Below are 20,999 nucleotides of genomic sequence, written 5' to 3'. Positions count from 1 at the left end.
TGTCTAGATTTGCAAAAACGTACTTCCAGGATTTTTTAGCAACAGTCTCGCTTGAGGCTTTTCCAGTACTTGACCATTTTTTTTCATTACGTTTTCAGTACAAGAAACCCTTAACAAGCTGCAGTAGACAAAAAAAAACGTGTTTATAATGCCGTTTACATCTTTCCTCACCACGTTGTTCATTTCATTACAAATCTGTCGCTTTTGCCAAGAGCGACTGTTCCTGTGTTTCCAGCGATTAAGTTGTTCTTTTTAAGCCGTAACTAGCGACTTTCAACTGATTTCTATTCACCTCAAGGTCAAATGGTTAGAAAGCACTTGAAATTTCTGTAGGTACCTTTTTATAAATTCAGACAGATATCCTATTCACAGTTTGATACTCAATAACATTCCAGTACCTAATTTTGCATTTGCAATCACATTCACATAACCATACTCCAATTCCCATCCGCATTTCCATTTTACATTTCCATTGGTATTCACATTCTCATTCACGTTCCCTTTACCATTTACATCCATAATCAGTTTTCCATTTAAAAGTTACATTCCCTTTTCCAATCACCTTTACATTCACCTTCCTATTCACATTCTTATTTGCACTCCCTTTCCATTGATATTCCTATTCACATCACTAATAATATTCCAGTTGCATTCACATTCCCTTTTTCACTTATATTTACATTCACATTCTTATTTGCAACTCGCTTTCCATTCATATTCACATCACTAATCATATTCCATTTGCATTCACATTCCCTTTCTTACTCACAATTAATGGGCCGTCATAAAGATTTCTAGTCTCCAGGTAAATACAACAAGTGGGTTGAGAATCAAACTGCTAGGGATTTCTTTTGTTTCTATTTTTTTTTTCTATGAAAGTAGCCAGGGGTCAGGTTCATTGTAGCCGGGGGAAATCCCTGGCCCCTTGGGCATAGTAGGGAGCTTAAGCAACAAGGGAGGCGACGGTTACGAAAACGTCACTTAAAAAGTGAAGTCGCGCTACTTCAAACTTTACCGGGCTTATTCCATCTCGTTTAATTCGTCAAATGTTGGCAATTTTTTTTGGAGTTGAATTCTAAAGGACTGTACCAAAGTTCAGGAAAAGAAAAAGAGAGTTGTTGTCGTGTGCTCCCGTCCTCGACAAAACGTGAAATTACGCACTTTGATGTTGGAGTCGTGCAACGACGGCAACGAAATGTACAAAAAAGCGTGATGCACGTGCAAAGTACTAAACCTATTGCTTTTTCGCCGTTTTCGTTGCCCGTCGTCGTGGTAGTGGTGCTGGTATTACCTTCATCAGTTTGCTTGCCCTTTCCTCGGGTTCGCGACTCCAGTACGACTGGTTTAAAGTCCTAGTAGACAGAACATAAATAAGAAAACATCATCAAGTTGCAGGAACCCATGACAGCAACCAACTAGTCAATCAACAGATCGTTTGTTAGTACTGTATATTCAACTGACGAGTCACACAGCGTAGACCACCGTACGTTTCGTAAAGGGCTGAAGGTTTCATAGCTTCGAGAAACCTAACAGCCCTTATGCATGTTTACGTCCGACGATCAAAATTCACCACCAAGCCTTGTTTTAAAATGGAAAGTTGCGAAGTTCAGCTGTATTAATGAAACCCCAAGGCAGAGGAGTTGAAAAGAATACCCACGCAGAAAGAGTGAAATGCGAAGAATCTTGCTTACAAACGAAGCTTGGTGGTAAAATTCGCACATGCATAAGGGCCACTGAGCCCTTATGCACATCTTCTGTTACCTATTTTTATAACATGATGAGGTTTTTAACAGGAGTAAACTGTCACTGTGTGAAAAACTTAATCAATAAACAAACAAATAAATAAATTATGGCACAGTTACATGTACGTACCCTAAATCCTTGGTAAGCAGTCACAAGCATGTATGTCTTGATACGATGCGACCTGTCTGGCTTTGCTGAATGGAAAACGCAAATGTTAATATTTCATGTAAACTACTGATTTCACCAATTTTTGGTTTGAAGGTTAATGGCAACATAACAGACCTTAAGATTGAGGTTTTTCGGCATTTCCCGCGAACCGCGAACATCAAGAAGTCACGTGACTAGTGCCTTGTCGTCAAGTTTGCGGTTTGAGGTTCACGTTTGTACGGCTAGACCACGCTCTAGAGGTAAGTGATTTACTGCAAAGATTTTTGCACTTTAAAACATCACAATCCCACGTCCGTGAGAAAATAATACTTTTTAGAACTATTTCGCTGATTAATTATCGAATTATTTTTCATAGAAACGTAATTTTAAAGACGATTTCTCAGCTAAAATAGAAGACAGTGAACGTCTGAAAGAAAACAAACATGCCAGCCACGAGCTACTACCCGCGAATCTTATGTTCCAAATATGGGCAGAGGGGTAACGTGAAACCGCAAACCGCGGTTTGGCGTTTGCGGTAAGACAGTCAAACCTCGATCTTAAGGTCTATATTAGGCAGAGATCGGAACGTCTGCGACAAAGAAGAAGCGGGAGGCTGGCAAAGTATTCCACACGTATCCCGCGGGCTGATTACAGGCAAAAACTACATGTTGTCAAACAAGAACACAAATATGACTACAGGCAACTTACCAACTCCGGTATTGCTGGGCTGAGCTACCTCCTGCCGAAAAGAAAACAAATGCGATGAGAAAACAGCACTACATAACCCGACAGGAATGTAGATATCGCGTACAATAACTGAAAAAACTACTTGAAATTTTCCTTCAGTACATAAAAAACTTTTAAAATTCGGCTATAAAATCGCAACAAGTGCACTTTATGTGTACTGTAGTCTAAAAACAATAAAAGACAAGGCTCAGAGTACTAGGTCAATAAAATTGACATCTCACAGGCATTTTAATTTTCTAAATTTCGAACGGGTGGCCGTATTAACGGGGTGAAATTATAAGAGATTCTACTGTTTGGGATTTTAAAATGTGGCCGTTGGCCGTATAACGGGTGACCGCATTACCGGGGTGTTTTTAATAGGAAATGTATGGCCATTTTGCCAGGCCGAAAAAAAGTGACCGTAATAACGAGGTGACCGTATTACCGAGGTGGCCGTAAGGCCGGGTTCCACTGTATCATTTTTGTGCTGCAAAACTAGCCAAAAGTGCAAATTATGCTAGCAGTGCTTTTTTCGGGAAATACATGAAAATTAAGCTCGTAATGATGAATTAAGCCAAAACGCCTTCTGTGGTGACCTATAAAGAGACACTTCATGTAACACTACATAAACTGACCTGTTTTTTCACCTTGAGTGGTTCTAACCCTTCTTTGAGACACTTGGCTACCTTCGTCCTCATATCCGGGTCTTCTGTGTGTAAGGATCTCTTGACTGAAGTGGATTCTGGAAGGTTTTCTTTTCTGTTTGCCTTCAAACCACAGGCTAAAACGAAAAGCTTTCATCAGTACAGTTTGCCAGAACACAATTTTCAAATTTCAACACAAAAGACAGAGAAAATACATAAGCTGTCAAGCTAAGCATAACTTACTGTCACTTGAACTTCTTCTCACTTTGGCTGGATTAGTATCCTTTGAGGGGATAAAAAGGATGCGTGAGCATTTATTCATTTTTTACCATAGGAAGAATAGCTTTCGTTTCTTTTCGGGGACCGTCGTAATGTAGAGAAAAACTAACTGAATGTACGAGCACAAAATGACGAATTTACGCGACGACATGACCAATGTATGCGCCAAATGGAGAAAGTACAACAAGATTAAAAACGTGAATCATTTTTAGTTCTTTAATGAATTATTCTAGCTTGAACCTGTGGTATAAACTATATGTTTTGTGCTAAAATCAAGAAAAAAGTACTAAGAAACGAGTTGCGATATTTATTGTTCGTGGCTAAAAGATCCATCGAGAAATGACCAGTATTTTCAGCAGAATAGACCGATTCATAATTTTGTTAGAGGAAAATCTCTCTAAAATCTTGCGAGGAAAGAATGTTACTATACTGATTCATATTTTTTTTAAGAGGAAAATCTCTCTAAAACCTCGAAAGGAAAGAATGTAGATGCCCTGACTTCAATGAACTGTGTTCACGACAGAGAGACGCAATTAAACTTGCTTGACCATGCCTACACTGCAAAAATGGATGACAGTTTTGAGGATTTGCTGACGCTTAGCGAAAAAAAGCGATGAAAGAATGTGGATATACCGATTCACATTTTTTAAGAGGAAAATCTCTCTAAAAACTCGAGAGGAAAGAATGTAAATGCCCTGACTTCAATGTACTGTGTTCAGGGCAGAGAGACGCAATTAAATTTGCTTGACCATGCCTACACTGCCAGAATGGATGACAGTTTTGAGGATTTGCTGACGCCTAGTGAAAAAAAAAAAAAAAAAAAGGAGAGCAGAGTGAATTAATCTTTGCCTAATTTAACAAACAACAGAACGTGAATTTTCGGCTCTTTCTAAAATTCAGCACCTTCTTTGCGCAGAAAAACAGAGGTGACTTACCATTTTAAAATTTTAAAGTGCGGAGCAGAGCTGGAAAACACGGCTTTTTAAATTCAAATCGGCGCACGCACGAACATTGCGTGAGCATCATAAAAACGAATCTGATTGGTTGATCTACGGCGCGCGCATTTTTGACCTTGCCATGTCACAAAGGACAGTTGGTTTTCAGCAAAGGGCAGTTGGTTTTCATTTACACTTCTGGGAAAAATAATTTCATGTTGCCGTGACGGAAAAGCTAGTTTAATTCTCTAGGAAACGCTTATAGTTTTTTCAAAGACGAAAAGAAAAGGAGGAATAGAAGGTACGTCAAACCTCTCTTTCAATCTTAATTTATATTTTGAAACTTGCTTTGAAAAAACGGACAACGGCTTTTGCTAACGATCGACCCACAAAACTCTGAGCTTTGTGCCTTCAAGCTTCCCTCTGAGGGATGTTACTAAAACGAGAAACGAGAAACGGTGAACGGGGAACGAAGAAAGCGGACGGGGAACGGAAAAAAAGGCAAAAATGGGAACAAAACAGAGAATTGGAAATAAAGTCACTGACAGGGCTGGGGTTCAAGTTAGGTTTTCTTCCCATTTTTTCATTTTCCCGTTCCCCGTTTTACACAACACCAATTTCACGAAACTGAAAAAAAAATGACAGAAAACTTGATAACAATATGGACTGAGAAGTTATGGTTCCTCGTCACCTAGCGTAATTTCGCTTGAATGCTCTGAAGAAGGACTAGAGCTGGAAAGGAAAGATTTTTCAATATCTTCTTAGGGTAAAGTGGTAAATTCCCTTTATCGCCTCAGTTGATAAAACATTTGTTTCGCGTTCTTCTATCCCACGAAGACAACCCTTCATTTTTAAGTAACTAAGGGTGGATCCGCAGTTGTGCGTGAAGCATCTAACTCTAAAAATTGTATGGTGACAATTTTTATTTTGAGAAAATTTATCCGCACTTGAAATTATTTACTCTTAACAGGCTGTCACATCTGTCACTACTAAATGGAAAAATAATGGCTTTGCAACAAATGATTGACAAGAAAAACCCGTTTTCGTTCATTAAGTCGACTTTGCCCAGTTTTTACAACGAACAAATTTTGTCCGAGGTGCTTTGGAAGATTGTCCCGTGTAAGGCAAAATTTGTAAAATCGCAACAAACCATCCGCATTTGTAAAGCGTTGGTGATGACCGAAAATTTTGTTAAATAACGGCCTTTTTGGTTGTGCGGATAGACCCCCTAGTCTCCTCATTATTTTTTGAGCGATGCACATCAATAGGAAGTCGACTTTTCGCATTCTTGGACAGTGGCTTTGCCAAAATTATCGGCCGCATCTTCTCTAAAAGAGTTAAGACACCTGGCAATAGAAATTTGCTAGCGTCACGGAATATTACCAGTGCAGATGTCTCACTTCCGGTTGATGTCCGTCGCTCTAAAAAAACCTTTGCTTAAGCTTCCAACATCTCAACAAATCGAAACTCGTTGTCGTCCGTTTGTGCTTGATCGTGATATATTTTATTCGGATTTTAGTCGATTGGGTCGAGTCAGTATCGGCTTGTTAATATTCTGAGAAGCGTTAATGGCGATTTCAACAGTCAACAGTTACAGTTGTAAATACAAATTCTCCGAAAAATTAACACATCAAAAGACCTTCAGCGATCGGTTGATTTATATGAATGGGGATGTCATCGCGGTGAACAATGTTTCCCGCAACGATACGCTTACCAAAACACCTTGATAATGTCCACTAAATATTAAATATAGTTACCGTATTCTTGTTATTCGGTAAAAACGTTTTCGTTCGATGTACATCTGTTGGTTTGAAGACTAAAGCGCGTTTGTCTGTAAAAGGAAATTTGGAATATCACGAAATGAATAATTAATAGAATCAGCGGGTGCAAACAAAATGATGCTAATAATTCAAAATGACGCGGTATGTAACGCAATTCTCGTCACACAAGGCCCGAGGGCATCAAGGAATAAAGACAAAAAGGGAAGATTCTGTTGAAATTTACCTGCATCATCGGACTTTCGTCTGTTTTTGGGTTGTTCAACCTGGTGATAAAAACAAAATTACAAAGTTCAGTCAGTTTTTTAGCTAGTCTGATCACTTCACTAACTGCACATCAATTACGTCCACACAAACACCAAAATAATTCAACTCAGTTGTAAAGCCTTACATTCTCAGGTTTAGAGTTCGATCTTTTTCGCTTGACAGGTTGCGCCTCTTGGTTTTCGCTACTTTTTACCGATGAATCGTCTTCTTGCCCTAAAAAATGTTATCAAAGTACAACGGCCACTCAGATTAAAGACAAGACTGATCAGGAGTACCCAACGACGGTTTCCTCCTAAATACATTGAAAACACATTTTAGGCTATCCAGAGTACTTCTAGATATCTAGAAATGCATTCTAAGTGTCGCTATAAAATTTTTATCTGTTCGGTCGTCCTAGGGGAACTTGAGTCTTTTCGAAATTACAAGGGCTTGAGTATTATTTTTCCGAAAATTTTAGTTGAAATTTGGCGTACTTCGAAAGTGAAACATTTTCTGATTCCTAACGCCATCATATTTTTATATCCGAAAGTTTTAGGTTTCCTTTTTTTCTACGAAAAATAGCCTAACTTAGGAAGGAAAAGGTGAAAATTAAACTTCAGAAAATCGTAGGGAATATATAAGATAAACTTCGCAAATTGTACATGAATGGAACGATCATCTAGAAATTTTTAGCCGTTCTCAAGTAGTAGTAGAAAATTCACGGCAATATTTCCTTCTCCGAACAGATATTTCACAGAAAACAGTCGTTGGGTGCCTCTAACTGATGACATCTGTACACACCACCACACTCTTTATGGACAAAACCAGAATCACAAAAGAAATAAAATACGACAACGTTTATGACTTGATTGTCAATCTGATTCTCAATCTAAGTCCAATGTTAAGTTTTGACTTGTACCATTAACACTTTGGGAAACGAATATAGAGACGTTTCACAACATATAATTGTAAGGGTCATAAACTTCGAGAGCTAGCACTCCTTGCTAAAAATTATTTAGGAGTAAGGTGTTTCCAGTTTTGATAACGGCTTACAAAACTTGCTTCTAAATGTGTTTATTCTTCTGTGGGGTCTTTACATATTTTCCCAAGAAAATCGGGACTAAAAACTCCGCAGTGTTTTAATCAGTTTTAAAAACACCCATCACGTTTCAATTTCCATGGTATTTTCTTCAGGGGCTATGAATGAAAGCCTTAATGAAGATTACAATTACTACGTAAGTACCTTGGGCCTTGATGGTCATGCTTTTTCTCTGAGAAAACCAAAGCCGCTGCAAAACAAACAAATGTTGGTGGGAAAAGACGATTAACACCACGGATATGCTCAGAAAGGTCTGAAGCAAAAACACTGACTCGTCTTCCTTTTTTATTTAAACTGTGTAATTTAACTGACGATTGACAAATCCACAAAGCAGTGGAACCGAAAATAGGCTCCTACATTCCACCTGAACGTACTAGAGAGAAAAAAGAACGAGTGTGATGACTTGATTGGTTATAAGGTTTTCAGATAAATCATCGGCCCTCAGTGTCATTACATAACACTTACAACAACGGTTTATACTAACTTTGCGTTTAAACTTCTTAAACCAAACTTTTGTTGCTGCAAATGAAGCAACAAAAAAAATTGTTAACCCCTTACGGCATAATGATAAAAAGCCTCTACAAGGAATTTTAATCTAAGCTTAAGAAGCTTAATGCGTTCTAAATTTTACGATAAACTCTACAAGGTTGAACCTATTAAACTGAATAAAACTTTACGTCGGACTTGGAAGCAAACGTCTGACCTTCAGCAAAGTCAAAGACTTTATTTTAACGCAAGTCGATGGCAGATACTTCCGACGCTACGTTTAATGCAAGTGGCCTTAAAGGGGCTGTGTCACGGCATTCCAGTTCATTTTGTTTAATTTTGCCAATTACTCGCCCTAAATCGCTATGGAACTTAAAGTAAGCAAAGAAATTACAGGTAAATCACAAAATCAGAGATCCGAGACAAACAAATATGTCTCCTGAGCATTATTTTTGAAGTTGCAAGCAGCAGGGATCAACTTTGAAAAACTGTTGGGCTGAATAGTTTTCAAAAACCCTAATTTCAATCCGTTTCAATCTTCTTCAGTTTTTTCCCATCCGTGGCATCTGTTGTTTCTGTTATGTTAATTTAACCTTCCTTTAAAGTTTTAAGCGTCTATTTTTATGTTTCTCTTAATTTAAAGGGCATTTTGTAATTTCCTAATTTGGCTGAATTTCGTGACACAGCTCCTTTAAACAGGGTAGTTCCCAGTCACCCGAGATAGATGCAACAAGAACGCACTGCATCAATGGAAGCCCGGACGAATGTGGGGGACTGGAGACGACTCTGGTCTCTAGAACAGTATGGACAAGGGAAGAAAAGGGGGATATACAAGAGCAGTGACAAAAACGGCTGCATTTATTATCACCATTATAATTGCCACTTATTTGTCAGTTTTAACTAGCTGAACTAAATTTTGTCATAGCTGTGTACTCTACGTGAATGTAAAGTGTTGACAAATCATGCAAATTTATGTACAAAATTGTTGCGACCAATCTCGATATACAGCTCAATCAAAAAGGGTTGCTTTGGTAATCGGTCACTGGTAATTTGGCATTGCGCCTTTGGGCATATCGAACAATTTACTTGAGTGACCACCAATCAATAGCTTCCCAATGCCCAAAGCTCAATTTCCAATTACCAAAGCAACCTTTATTGAATCAGCTATCTTTCACTTCATACTCATCTCCGAAAGTAGGGGGAATGATACAACGAAATCATTGGGGTCCAGGGATAAATGATGCGTTGCTTTTGTTTTATTCCCCTACGCCTTAGAGTAAAGTTTAAATTAAAATACATCCAAATTGGTCTTAAACTGCACAGATTGTGGGTACTTAGGCGTAGTATTGCAAGATAAGTATTAGCTGACGATGAATGAACTAGTACAAAATGATTTCAACAAAGGATAGATACTTTACCTGTCTGTGTCCTGGTGTCATTAGTTACAGCCTTCGATTTGTCCTATAACAAAATTTTAATTGAGCAACCTTACAATTTCTCACAAAATCTATGTTTGTTGATGAGCCTAGGTCGGTTACAATTAAGATAAACACAAAAATACGACAACAATAGTGTAATTTGAAATAAAAGTTATACACACTTCTTACTAACCAAGTTTGAGGTCTCACGGATTTGTCACATCTCTGACATAAATCAGGCGCGTGGGAAAAAGAAACATTCAAATCACGTGGGCCTTACTGTAAAATACGGCACGCAAAATTGACCAATCACAGCCCGTCACCGACTGACTAAGAGATATGATAAGCAATGTACGAAGTGCACTAAGGAAAAGTCAAGGTATATTCTTCATCATTTTCAAAACCAAGGTTTATTATGATCGCGATTTTTGTGCTTTTGTTTATCTATTTTTTTTTTTCGGTGTGAGGGGTCCGTTGTAGCACTTAATTTCGGACAATTAAATTCGTTCCGCGCTATTCACCAATCGCAATTATGCTTTGTTAAAAAGCTCGTTTATTGTTTGTCTCACGATAGTCACTTTGCTATTGACCGCGAGTTTTCGACCGCGTACAACTGATCTTCATCAGGTGTCGATTCGCAGTGCGGGACCGTTAAATCAACGTACTAGTAAGCGGGATCTTGATTATATCTACACTATACCCTAATAAAGACCTGCAGTACAAGGTCGAAACTTTGCGATACAGAACAAAGTGACTATCCGAGGTGCGCCAACCGATGTACTTATCATACTCATACCACGATTAATATCCTTTCATGGAGCAACTACATGAGATGCAAGACCGTTTTGAGGGCATTACGATTTCAAGGCACGTTTGGCTCGTGGATGAAAGGGAAAAAGAAAGAAATGATTTGAGTGTTACATTTGAATAGATATAAACTTTGAGTGGTGACTCGTTAGTGGATGAAAAGAACGTGAAATGAGTTGCTTGAGTGTTAAGTGTTCGGTCGATTCTGTAGTTTAGCCTAAGATATTGCACCGCTTTTTTGCCGTTCTCCTTGCCGTAAAGGTCGTTTTGATTATTAAAAGGAACATGGTATACAAAGATGGGTAGATTTGTGCCATTTATCCCCTCATTACAGGGATTATCTGTCCGAAGCACATGCTCTTAGCATACAGAGAAAGATGAGACAAAATAATAGGTGGATCCTGTATGTTGAAGGATTCTGACTTCGACCTCTTCCGGGAATGAAAGAGTCAAGACCCAGCTGACTAGTATAGTATACGTGAGCAGATAGAGAGGATGACCAACGAGGTAACACAAAGTTGCAAATACTTTACCTTAGGACGTTTCCTAAGACGTCTCTTTAAAGAGTCTTTCTTTTTAATCTCTTTAGCTTTCTCCTTCATTTCCATCTCACTAAACTGCATCATCGCTCTTTGGAGCGCTCTTTCCTCCCGCGTTAACTCGCTGGGATCTCGATACAAGTCCCCAGCGGCGCCACGCTCGCGCACGGGTGACGGAAGTCTGGGTTCCAAACGACGGATCATTGCACTGTTAACTTTTTTTTTAGAAACGTCTGTCTCCTCATCACTTATCTTTAAATCTGTGCTTTCAGGTGTTTTTGCCGTGGAGAAATAATCAGTACATTCCTTTGACGAGGCGCTTGGTGTAATAACGCTTTCTGATTCGCCATTGCATAATAAGGATGAATTAACATGGTTCTCAACCGTTTCGGGAAAAGTGCCCTCACACGAGTTATTACTTGATTTTGTGTTTGGCGAGCTCAGTACCGTAAGAGGGGACTCGCAACGCAAGTACCTTTCAATGTCGGGGCTGTGTGCTGATTCCCGCAAGGCGCATTCATACGATTGATCAGCGAGCTCCTCCTCTACTGAGCCCCTGCTTCCAAGGCCCGTTTTCGTATCAAAAACTGATCTCCGTACTCGAAGCGGCGAGCTTAGAGTCTCACTCTGTCCATTGTAAGCAACTATGTGATGATGGACACGCGGTGAGGTGTCTCTCCTTCCAGTGGGAGGAGAGACAGGCCGAAAACTTCTCTCCCGGAAATCTGGCGAAGGTAGAAGCTTTTCTCCGCAAATCAAGTTCTGTTGTTTGTCATGTGATAGAGTGTTTCCCTCCAGAGAATTCAAAGTAATCGGCGGGGTCAAAATTCGATTGGCAACGCGGGGTGGTCGAATTCCGACCTGAGCATAAACTGGTAAAACTAGTTTAAATCCCGAGGAAGATGAGTGTCCCTTCAATGTTGAACGAACTTCTTGCATCTCTGGAGAGGCTGAAGATTGCAATTCATTATTCAAAGTCTGCAGTTGCGCAGTTCTTACAGCTGCGACGTAAGTATTCGGGGGCGGCGGCACGGCACTGATGAACGGACCAATCAAATGAGTCGCCGCCAAGTTTGTATGAGCATGTTCTTCGCTGGGTTTGTCCGCAGCCATGTGTTTAATCTTCGCTACTGCATTTGGTTGAGTGTACATTGAATTGGCATTTCTCGCAGGGTTGTTTCTGTTAACAGTTGTACCGTTCACTGTGTAGTATCCTGACACCATTTCTCGATTATTCCCGGCCAGAGAAGTTTGAACCTCACTTTGGTAGCTAAGAGGTGTCACGGAAGGAAATATTACGTTAGCGTTCACTTGGGATACCTCTGAAGGCGTCACAGCTTGCGCACCGATTGGTTTGAGCTGACCATTAACAATTCTCGCCGTAATGGTGTTGGCCGCCGACGGAGGTGCGCTTGCCGGCACAACCTGTTGAAAAGAGCGATTGCAGGCGACACTTTCATAACCCGTTCTCAGAGGGCGCACAACAGTAGACAATTTATTGCCTGTTTCCTTGTTTATAGCAGTAAGTTGACGAAGTTTGTCAGAGAAAGGAAACTCTCCGTTTCCTTCTCTTGTCATCTTCTGTTGAGCTAGGCTGTCGATTAACGAGTTGATCCTCACACGCTCAAACAAATTGTTCTTCTCTGCGACGTCACCTGAAAGCAAAGTAAAAGGGAAAATGACTGCTGGCGTTAAGCTTTATGGCCACGCCCACACGAATTCAGGCACTTTAGAGACCACACAGTTCGCTAACCGGAATTGGGGGACAGAGCCCTAAACCACTCTGGAGAGCGGTTTGAAAAAGAAGAGGTTTCGGTGAGTGGATTCACTGGTTTCGTGTGGAAGGTTGATTCGTGTAAAAAAATATGCGATTTCAAAAATATCCAGATTCCTGGGCGTGGCCTAAGCGACAGTTCACACGGACTTTTTACAATGCTGATCGTAACTAAAGACTGAGAGGGTCGGCTGTCCCTTGGTATACAGTATAGTCGAACCTCCCGTAAGCGATCACCCAAAATGCAAAGACTGACTGGTCGCTTATGGGAGGTGGCCGTTTACAAGAATTGACCCACAGGGGTCTCTTCCGAGAAGAGGTCCAGGCACATTTACTTTATGGAAGATAATTTATTGCATGCAATGTCTATGTTAGGATATGTGTAGTTCTATGTTGTCACTAGAGTTCTTTGTATATTCTAAGTAACATAGTACACACAGCAAAAACAGAGATCAGAGAATGCGTCAAGTGGTCGCTTACGAGAGGTTAAAAACAATGGCATTAACCGTCAGGCTCAAAAGGCGGTCGCGGTCGCATACAGGGGGTGACCGTTTACTATAGATTCCAACTGCAAGGCTCTGACTGGAAAACTTTTAGTGTTTTGGATCGGCGGTCGCTTATGGAAGGTGGTCGCACATGGTAGTTTGACTGTAAATTCATTTACTGATTTACAAGATTATCTAGTGGGAAACCGAGAATTGCAATAGTCGGTTTACTTTCCTTTTAAATTGCCCTAAATGGTAACGATTTCCACAATAGTTAGGTAACGAACGCGGGTATTTGCCCCGCTAGAGCTAATAATTACTGCGTGTTTTGGGCAATGTTGAATTACAGCAAGGATTTCGCAAATTGTAATTTGTACTTAGTTCATTAAAAAAGTCTTCCAAGTACATTGAAGCTAGTTTGCAGAGGGACTTGAATATCAAGACTGTCTTATGAATGACGAGTAATGTCTCAGGTCTCGGTTGTTCAAACCGGCTTCGGATAACAGTGCTATCCACCGGATAAATCACTTTACAGCGGATAAGTATCAGGGAACCGATTGCGTTATCCACTGGACAGTTATGATAAAAGCAAAGGCAAATAAAAGCGAAGAACAAGGAACTTCCTAGGGTACGCAGTGTTAGTGGCGTTATACGAATTGTATGGAAAACAGGGAAGCAAAGATCCATATTGATATTAGTACTTCAAAGCCGTGTTTACTGAGAGCATTCTGTTGAAGGCATTCCAACTGAAAATGCAAATTATATAGGTATGAGAAATAAAAAGTCCTTTTATTTTTAGTTTCAAGACGCTGAATTGTAATGGGAAATGTTTGAACCTGATCTAGTAGCTGTGAGAATGATTATTTTGCCTTGAAAATAGTGATAAAGCAGTTTTTGTTCATTGTTATTGCAGGATACAGTTACACGTTTGTAATTGAATATACACAAGAAAAATCCAAAAGAGGAGGAACTCGCTGTTCAAAACACTCTATAAACAACCAAGCAATGCGAAGTGGCCACAAGAAAAATCAAACATTTTGTCAATATCCGTATTACAACTACGAACAATGTTTACAGAGGTTGAATCAACTGATTGTGGAATATTAGACCTTGTATTACGTTTAAACTCCTAGGGAGAGTTGGTTTTATCAGGAGTCACTCCTGTGGATAACGCTAAAAATATCACAAGTACACAACAGGCAAAACATAAAAACACAAACCTGTCGGTTCCACATTTCGTATCGTTCCATCCAACGGCACCGAAACGTTGTTAGAAGGAACGGCTGTCTCGCTAGAAGTCCTGTGACATTCGCTTTCAACTGCAACGTTTTTGGGAACATGATTTTGAGAAGGAGTGACCGCGGAGCGAAAATTAATGCTGTTTATGTGTTCGAATATCGATCGTTCCTGTCTAACGGCTGACGTTTCTTGCTGGTTACTGTTGTTCATGTTGACAGCTGTCGAGAAATGAAGAAAATCGCATAAAATTAATTAGTCAAGAATGAATAATTCAAGCTGTTGCATAATTTACTGTTACCTTGGTTATGCTGTTTATTTTTCAATATCAACTATTTTGATTCCAAAAAACGGAGAAGCCGCATCAAAAACGTTAAAGAATAGATAAAATATCCCAAAAAGATGAAATAAAATCATTAGCAAAAGAAGGCTTACTTTCAAGTTCTGAACAGACCTTAGGACAAAAAAAAATAAAGAAACGTTCCTCACTTCATTTAATTAAGATTGAAAACCACGCGTGCCATGCAAGGCTTCATTTGAATGGTCAAACCATCAGGCCTCGTTTTTTTTGAAGAAAAGTTGTCCCGGGAAAGACGATCACCCTCCCAGCCAAGTCAACCTTAGCGAGCGTTTATTCCTTTAAGCCCCAGTAACCACATACAAATTCTCCAAACTGATCTCCATTAATTTCCTTTAAGAATTAGTTGAGAGAATTTGATAAAAGATCATGACATTTTCTCTTTGACGATCAGTTTATTTATTCTCATAACTTCATCACTTGACAATGTATGGACACTGTTAGGAGAAAATTGTTGTCGATCAGTATTGGCATTTAAAGGGTTATATGAGAAAAAAGGTGACCCCTTTGCCCTACCCGAACCAACAGAGCTCGCGCGTGCTCTGATCGTCACTGAACCAACTTTTTGTTTCTCGTGTAAGTGAATTGCCACGTTTTGCCACAAAATGCATGAAAATTCGACTTCCCGGAGAAGCTCGAGTAGGCGAATTACCCCACTAACTGTGAAAACATTCCTCCATATAAAAATGGCCTAAGATTTCGACACCACTCGGAAGCGACTTCAATATAGCAACTTACCAGTAGCCACATTGCATTCAACACTCTCTGGCACGTTTCTGTTGAAAAGAAGAGAAAACTCATATTTAGGCATGTTTCTGAAAAGAAAAAGAAAAGTAGTTAGGATGAACAACAACAAGATTAGACGATTCTTCGTAGCTTTATGCACGGGCCTGGACTGGAGTAGCCGTTTCCCCCATCTTTCCGTGCTTCTAAAGGTAAAGGTGAAGAGTCCTCATTTTACGTCGGTAGCTCGAAATAGTCATCTGACTAACAAACCTACGGCGCGCTCATTTAACCTCCCCCCTTCCCAACCCTCTCCATCACTGTACTGTTTTACGGGCATTTAATGCTACTTCAAGCTACACGGAAAGGAAAGAAGTCGAAAGAAGGATTTGAGGTCACACCTGAGAATATCAAACTCGGGATCTCCCGCTCTACAGTCAAGCGCCTTTAACGACAAAGCTAAACCTGTCGCGAAGACAAACAACAGAGAGGGAAAGAAAGAGCCTTCTGGACAAGCTGGAATGTAGGCAGAGCAGCATTGAACAAAAAGAAACTTTGGTTTGAAAGAGAAAGGTTGGACAAATAAGCGAGTTACAGTTAACACAACAAACCTGGCAGTGTCCATGAAGTGCTCGACAGATCCGTTGGCAACCTGATTTGAAAGATATCGATAATCATAAGAAAAAAATTCATAAATGCAACAATATAAGAAAAAGGTTAGAGAAATAAAGACAAAAAAGGAGAATGTTATGTTCATGGTAATAAAATAACATGAATTGTGCTCCCAACGAACTGTTCCCAAGGGAAAAGCCGACATTTCACACGATTTCAGCTTGCGGGACATGCATGCAATACCGAAACTCATGTCCCACCAGTTAGGTTTATTTGCTTTATCTTGGTAGCTATCCAACTCTTCGGGCACTGACGCTTGTAAATATTATTACTATTTATTATTATTTATTTATTATATGGAGGAGAGTGTTTTACTGGGAACTAAACCACTCGTAGATTCCATACGCCACTTCATCCGGGACCCGAGTGGCGTATTTTCCGTATGTCACCTTTGTGGCAAGAACAATATCTCACGAGTGAGCGAAGCGAACGAGTGAGATATTGTTCTTGCCACTCGAACATAAAATTCATATCTTCTCGCCACCGTGTAATATCCTCTATTTATTTATTTATTTATTTATTTATTTATTTAGTCACTCACAAAACCTTATACAAAGTGAACAAAAGTTGTTAATTAAATTATGAATTAATCTGACAAGGAAGCCTAACGAAGCTTAAAGCTGATATTAATAGGCTTCCTTCAACCACTTAATGAACTAAATTCATGGCTGAGTGCAGAGTGAGCAAGGTCAGAAAATTAAGCGATAGATCGGCTATCAATGAGATATCTTACTGGTTTGACTTTGTCATACAGGATTTTTTCACCTTTTGTTTAAATAATTTACTTCAGACTCTTGCTTGGCTCCAGTGGCTTTTGAGTTAAAAACATTAATTCTAATGGGAAATTTTCACAGAATTATCTGCTTCACTCTTACGAATCTTGTTATGTAAAATATTGTAGAGCATCATTTTTCTGTCTCTACATAGTTACGGTTCTTATCTCCTTAACGACCATGACACTTTTTTTTCCTCAATATAATAATGATCTGGGAAGATCTTCTTTATATTTACGTCTTCATCCCGAAGTTCCAACATATGATGTTTTTAAATTTGTTTTCGTCTCTGTGAGCCCGGAATACATGTACTCACAGTTGGCGAATACTTGAAAGTAGTTGACATGTTGCCGTTGCTGAGTTCAGCCTTTTCGTCAGCCGAGTCTGTTCTCTGATTCGTGGATACCTTCATGACACTTTTCTGCTGAAGATGTCTAGAAACAAAACAGAATGAGGGAGTTTTGTTAAAACAGAAGCATGCGTCGCGCTTGTACATAGCAAGGAGAAATGGGGCGCTTTCCATTCAACAAAAATTCCGATTTGAAATTTCAGAAATTTCACGTGCCCAATGGAGCTGTACATTCCGGTTACAAGGACGCGACCCAAGCCACCGCGCGTTTGGTTATTGTTCTTGTAAGCAGGATACAAAAGAGCTGCACTGTTGACAACAATTCTGCCAAATGGAAAGGGACATTTTGGTCCGACCGACCGAAATGACCCGATCGGTCAAAGTGGACCACCTTCAAAGCTGGTCCCCAATATTCCGGTCGGACCAAACCAAAATGGTCCGTTCTATTTGGTGTACCAACCGAAATTTCCGGAATTTTGGGTTGAATGGAAAGCGCTCATGAACTGAGGCTCCGTCTACACGCATCTGTTTATGTCTGAAAAGGGATATTTTTTTCCTCCGGTTTGTTCCGTCCACACGTATCCGGTGAAAACGGTCACTGAAAACGGATACTTTCAAAAACGCTCTCCAGAGTGGAGACTTTTGAAAAAGCCGGCTTTTCGTTTATGTGTGGACGGACGAAAACGGCGGTTTTCGAACACGATGATGTCATACATCATGCCTCCAGCATGACGCATGCTCTGTAATGGATGCTATCGTATCGTATTTCCATCGTTTTAGCGTTTTCATGTGGACGGGCGAAAACGATTCGAATACGCTAAGAAAGGATAATTTTTTTAAAATCTCCGTTTTCATAAATATCCGGATACGTATGGACGGGGCCTGAATTAAACAATTTTATGAGCGAGTCACAACTTCTAGCTGGCAACACGTAGCCTCCTAATCGGGGACACCTTATTTTTAAAATCTTATTAAGTATAAGATTACATTCGGTAAGATATCTAGCCGAATTTTTGAAAACGTGCCTCGAAAGGCCAAGAATGATTCACACAGAACCTGGCGATAGCCAGGTTTCTGGTGACTGTGGTGAGAATTTTTATGGAGGGCTTGCTCTCTTAGTTGGTCTCATTATCAAGCTCAGTCCCTGAGCTAATTTACCATGGGGTGGGGAGGGGCCTCCATGTCAATCCCAAGTGGGGGAGGGCGCTGCAAAAGCTTGGTATGGTCAGTTAGTCTCTCTTGAGAATCAGTTCACTGATCAGGTGTGTGCTTTACGTTTGTCACGCCAAATTCTTTAAATGTTTCGGGCCGATTGGCCCATGAAAGGATTGCCGGGCTGCGAGGCCGTGTCATGCCGGGGGGGGGGGGGGGGGGGGGTATTGCCTTGAATTCTCTGCTTAGGGCTAGCTTAAGCCTCAAGCTGCCTCTGTCACGTAGAGCCTTAAAGCAGCTAGAGATCACCAAGTTGAGAGTGTCTTTGAATGAATATTTCTTTGCTAGTCAGGAACCAAGAAGAGAGTCACCTTAGAAGGCTTATGGCTAAGAGATGAGTTTCTTTACAATATTTACTTTAGTTAAGTCAAGTTAAGCTGTGTGGCCTAGAGTTGCCAGCTGGCGCGGTTTTCATAAATTAGGTTAGATATGTATCTGCAATAAAAGTGATGATTACAATATCATGCTTAACTAATAGTAATCATGGACTATACTTTTGTAAAACGTTTAATGAGTCGTCAATGCATTTCAATTTTCTGGACAAAAAAATGCTTTCACCGCAAATTTAAGTGAAGTACAAGCTCAGTTTTAGCATTGTTAGGCACTAGCATTTAGTAATTAACAAGAATAGGAAATGTATAACGTCAAATTAAACGAGAGCGTAGTCCATCTCAATAAACTAACCATTCTAATACAGCTTTAATAAAATGGACCACCCTAATAACATTAATATATGAACTGAGATGAATCATGAGTGTTTTTTTTTCTTTTTGCAATGTCTTTTCCATTTCCACAACGTTTCTTACCTTGGCTCACTAACATCGCCGCCATTTACAACTGGTATATCTGGGGAATCACTGTAACTTGGTGTTTCCGCGATACTTACCGAAAGTTTACCAGCGGTTACCTAAAAAAACAAGACACCGTTTAATAATGTTACACTTTCTCGGCATCTAAGGACAATGCCCGAAAATAGCTGCAGTGTTGACCCTACTGTAGTCTCCCACCCAGCCGATTTTATCTGGTCACGCAATGAGTCTTAAGTAGCAGCGTTGCGTGACGGACAACACCGGCTGCTTGCTCCACGTAGGTAATCCAAGACAGTCTTGGATTCTGGATTCCAGGTACTGGATTACGGACATGTCAGTGGAACTTGGATTACGAATTCCAACCGTTAGTGGGATTCCGGATTCCTTAAGTTGTAGTCCGGATTCCAAGGCCCAAGATTCCGGATTCCACAAGTAAAAATTATTAGCATTCCGGCATCCGGATTCCCTAACACGGGGCGAGGCTACGTTGGAGACCCGCCCTTTGGCTGTTTCGCACTCCTCAGTGCCTCCTATCTATAAAACATCCCCGCCGGTTGGGCTCCTAAAATTACTGAAACAGACGCCCCCAGGCGTCTTTTAGGTCATTTACTGTAACCGAAAAAGATTGAAGTTAACGGAACACTCATACCGTACCGAAGAGGCTACCGTGAAATATGAGCCGCCTCCTAGTGAAAATAGTAGGCTGATTTAGCCACAAAACGGAAACGTCATTTTACGACGGAAAAGCGCGCGGAAAGGACTAAACTAAACTTCCGGTGCCGAATTTGCCGCTCTGCCATTGGTCAAACCAGTTGTTTGATTTGCGCGCGCAGTCGTCAGCAGATGTCCCCGTTTTGTTGCTAAATCAGCCAAAAGTGAGTTTACGCAACAGGACAGCAGAAAGAAGAGGACTTCAAAACGCTTGTGTGACAAACGTGACAGAGCTATTACTTGCGTGTTTTGTCGTGATCTTTACTTACATTATAAATGTTTTGTGGTCTTGTACCAAAAGATCTGTTTAAAGGAGGGTGAAGTTTGGCGAAAAGTTGTTTCAAACAAAATTACTGTCACGCTTGTCACACACACAAGGTTTGCCGTTTTCTTTCCTCTCCAGTCCCGTTGCGTAAGCTCAATATTAGGGAAGCTAATCTTTTCCGGATTCAAATCGAGGGACAGCGGAATTGGGGCTCAGGGGAACCTACATCAGTGTTGCGATGGCTCATACAGTGGTATGGAAAGAATTTCGGCCAAGGATGATGAGGAATTTTTGATTTTACTGGCGATAATGAAATAAGCCGTAAAAACATTGACAACTAAAAACGATAACCCTGAATCTAAATGAGCAGCATTTTTCTCTTTCCACACTGTATGGAAAATAAATTTATTCTCCAAAGTTAGGCTTGTTGTCCAAATCTTATGATTAAGTATCAAGTTATATACCTTTTTGTGAAAATTGTACACTGTTCTGACAATTTATGTATGATCTCAAGGAAATGATGCAGACAGTGAATAGTGCCTTGATTCCATGGCAATGGGTCCTAACTGTATAGAGAACTGCAGCAGTTTGTGCAAAAACGTTGTCAGAGGATAACTAAAAAACTTATGGACATTAAGTCTCGAAAAGTTCCCTATTTTGTATATCAGCGTGACGATTTCGTGACGACTGCGTGACATTTACCCAATGAGATGAGAGGAAGTACATGTACCAATATTCTGTTTCAAATGACTAAAACTTCGCAAGATAACGCCGAAACTACTTGA

The 20,999-nt window shown here is 40.2% G+C and overlaps 1 protein-coding gene across 1 annotated transcript in view; it reads right to left on the bottom strand.

Moving 5' to 3' along the window:
* LOC140950639 (uncharacterized) overlaps positions 1-20,999 on the bottom strand; it is a 34,666-nt gene that overhangs the window by 8,577 nt on the left and 5,090 nt on the right. Inside the window, exons 3-19 of the mRNA XM_073399881.1 lie at positions 19,236-19,336; positions 17,185-17,302; positions 16,035-16,075; positions 15,439-15,476; positions 14,327-14,563; positions 10,842-12,502; positions 9,502-9,544; positions 8,082-8,116; positions 7,742-7,787; positions 6,644-6,732; positions 6,479-6,518; positions 6,232-6,305; positions 3,504-3,543; positions 3,252-3,397; positions 2,599-2,629; positions 1,873-1,937; positions 1,292-1,352 (exon numbers count right to left, since the gene is read on the bottom strand). Of these exons, the coding sequence (XP_073255982.1) occupies positions 1,292-1,352; positions 1,873-1,937; positions 2,599-2,629; positions 3,252-3,397; positions 3,504-3,543; positions 6,232-6,305; positions 6,479-6,518; positions 6,644-6,732; positions 7,742-7,787; positions 8,082-8,116; positions 9,502-9,544; positions 10,842-12,502; positions 14,327-14,563; positions 15,439-15,476; positions 16,035-16,075; positions 17,185-17,302; positions 19,236-19,336 (2,866 nt within the window). The remainder of the gene's footprint in view (positions 1-1,291; positions 1,353-1,872; positions 1,938-2,598; positions 2,630-3,251; positions 3,398-3,503; positions 3,544-6,231; positions 6,306-6,478; positions 6,519-6,643; positions 6,733-7,741; positions 7,788-8,081; positions 8,117-9,501; positions 9,545-10,841; positions 12,503-14,326; positions 14,564-15,438; positions 15,477-16,034; positions 16,076-17,184; positions 17,303-19,235; positions 19,337-20,999) is intronic.

This window comes from Porites lutea, chromosome 10, assembly GCF_958299795.1.
Source record: "Porites lutea chromosome 10, jaPorLute2.1, whole genome shotgun sequence".
In the NCBI taxonomy this organism is placed as follows: domain Eukaryota; kingdom Metazoa; phylum Cnidaria; class Anthozoa; order Scleractinia; family Poritidae; genus Porites; species Porites lutea.
The sequence above is the reverse complement of the archived record's forward strand: the minus strand, read 5'-3'. Positions and strand labels throughout refer to the sequence as shown.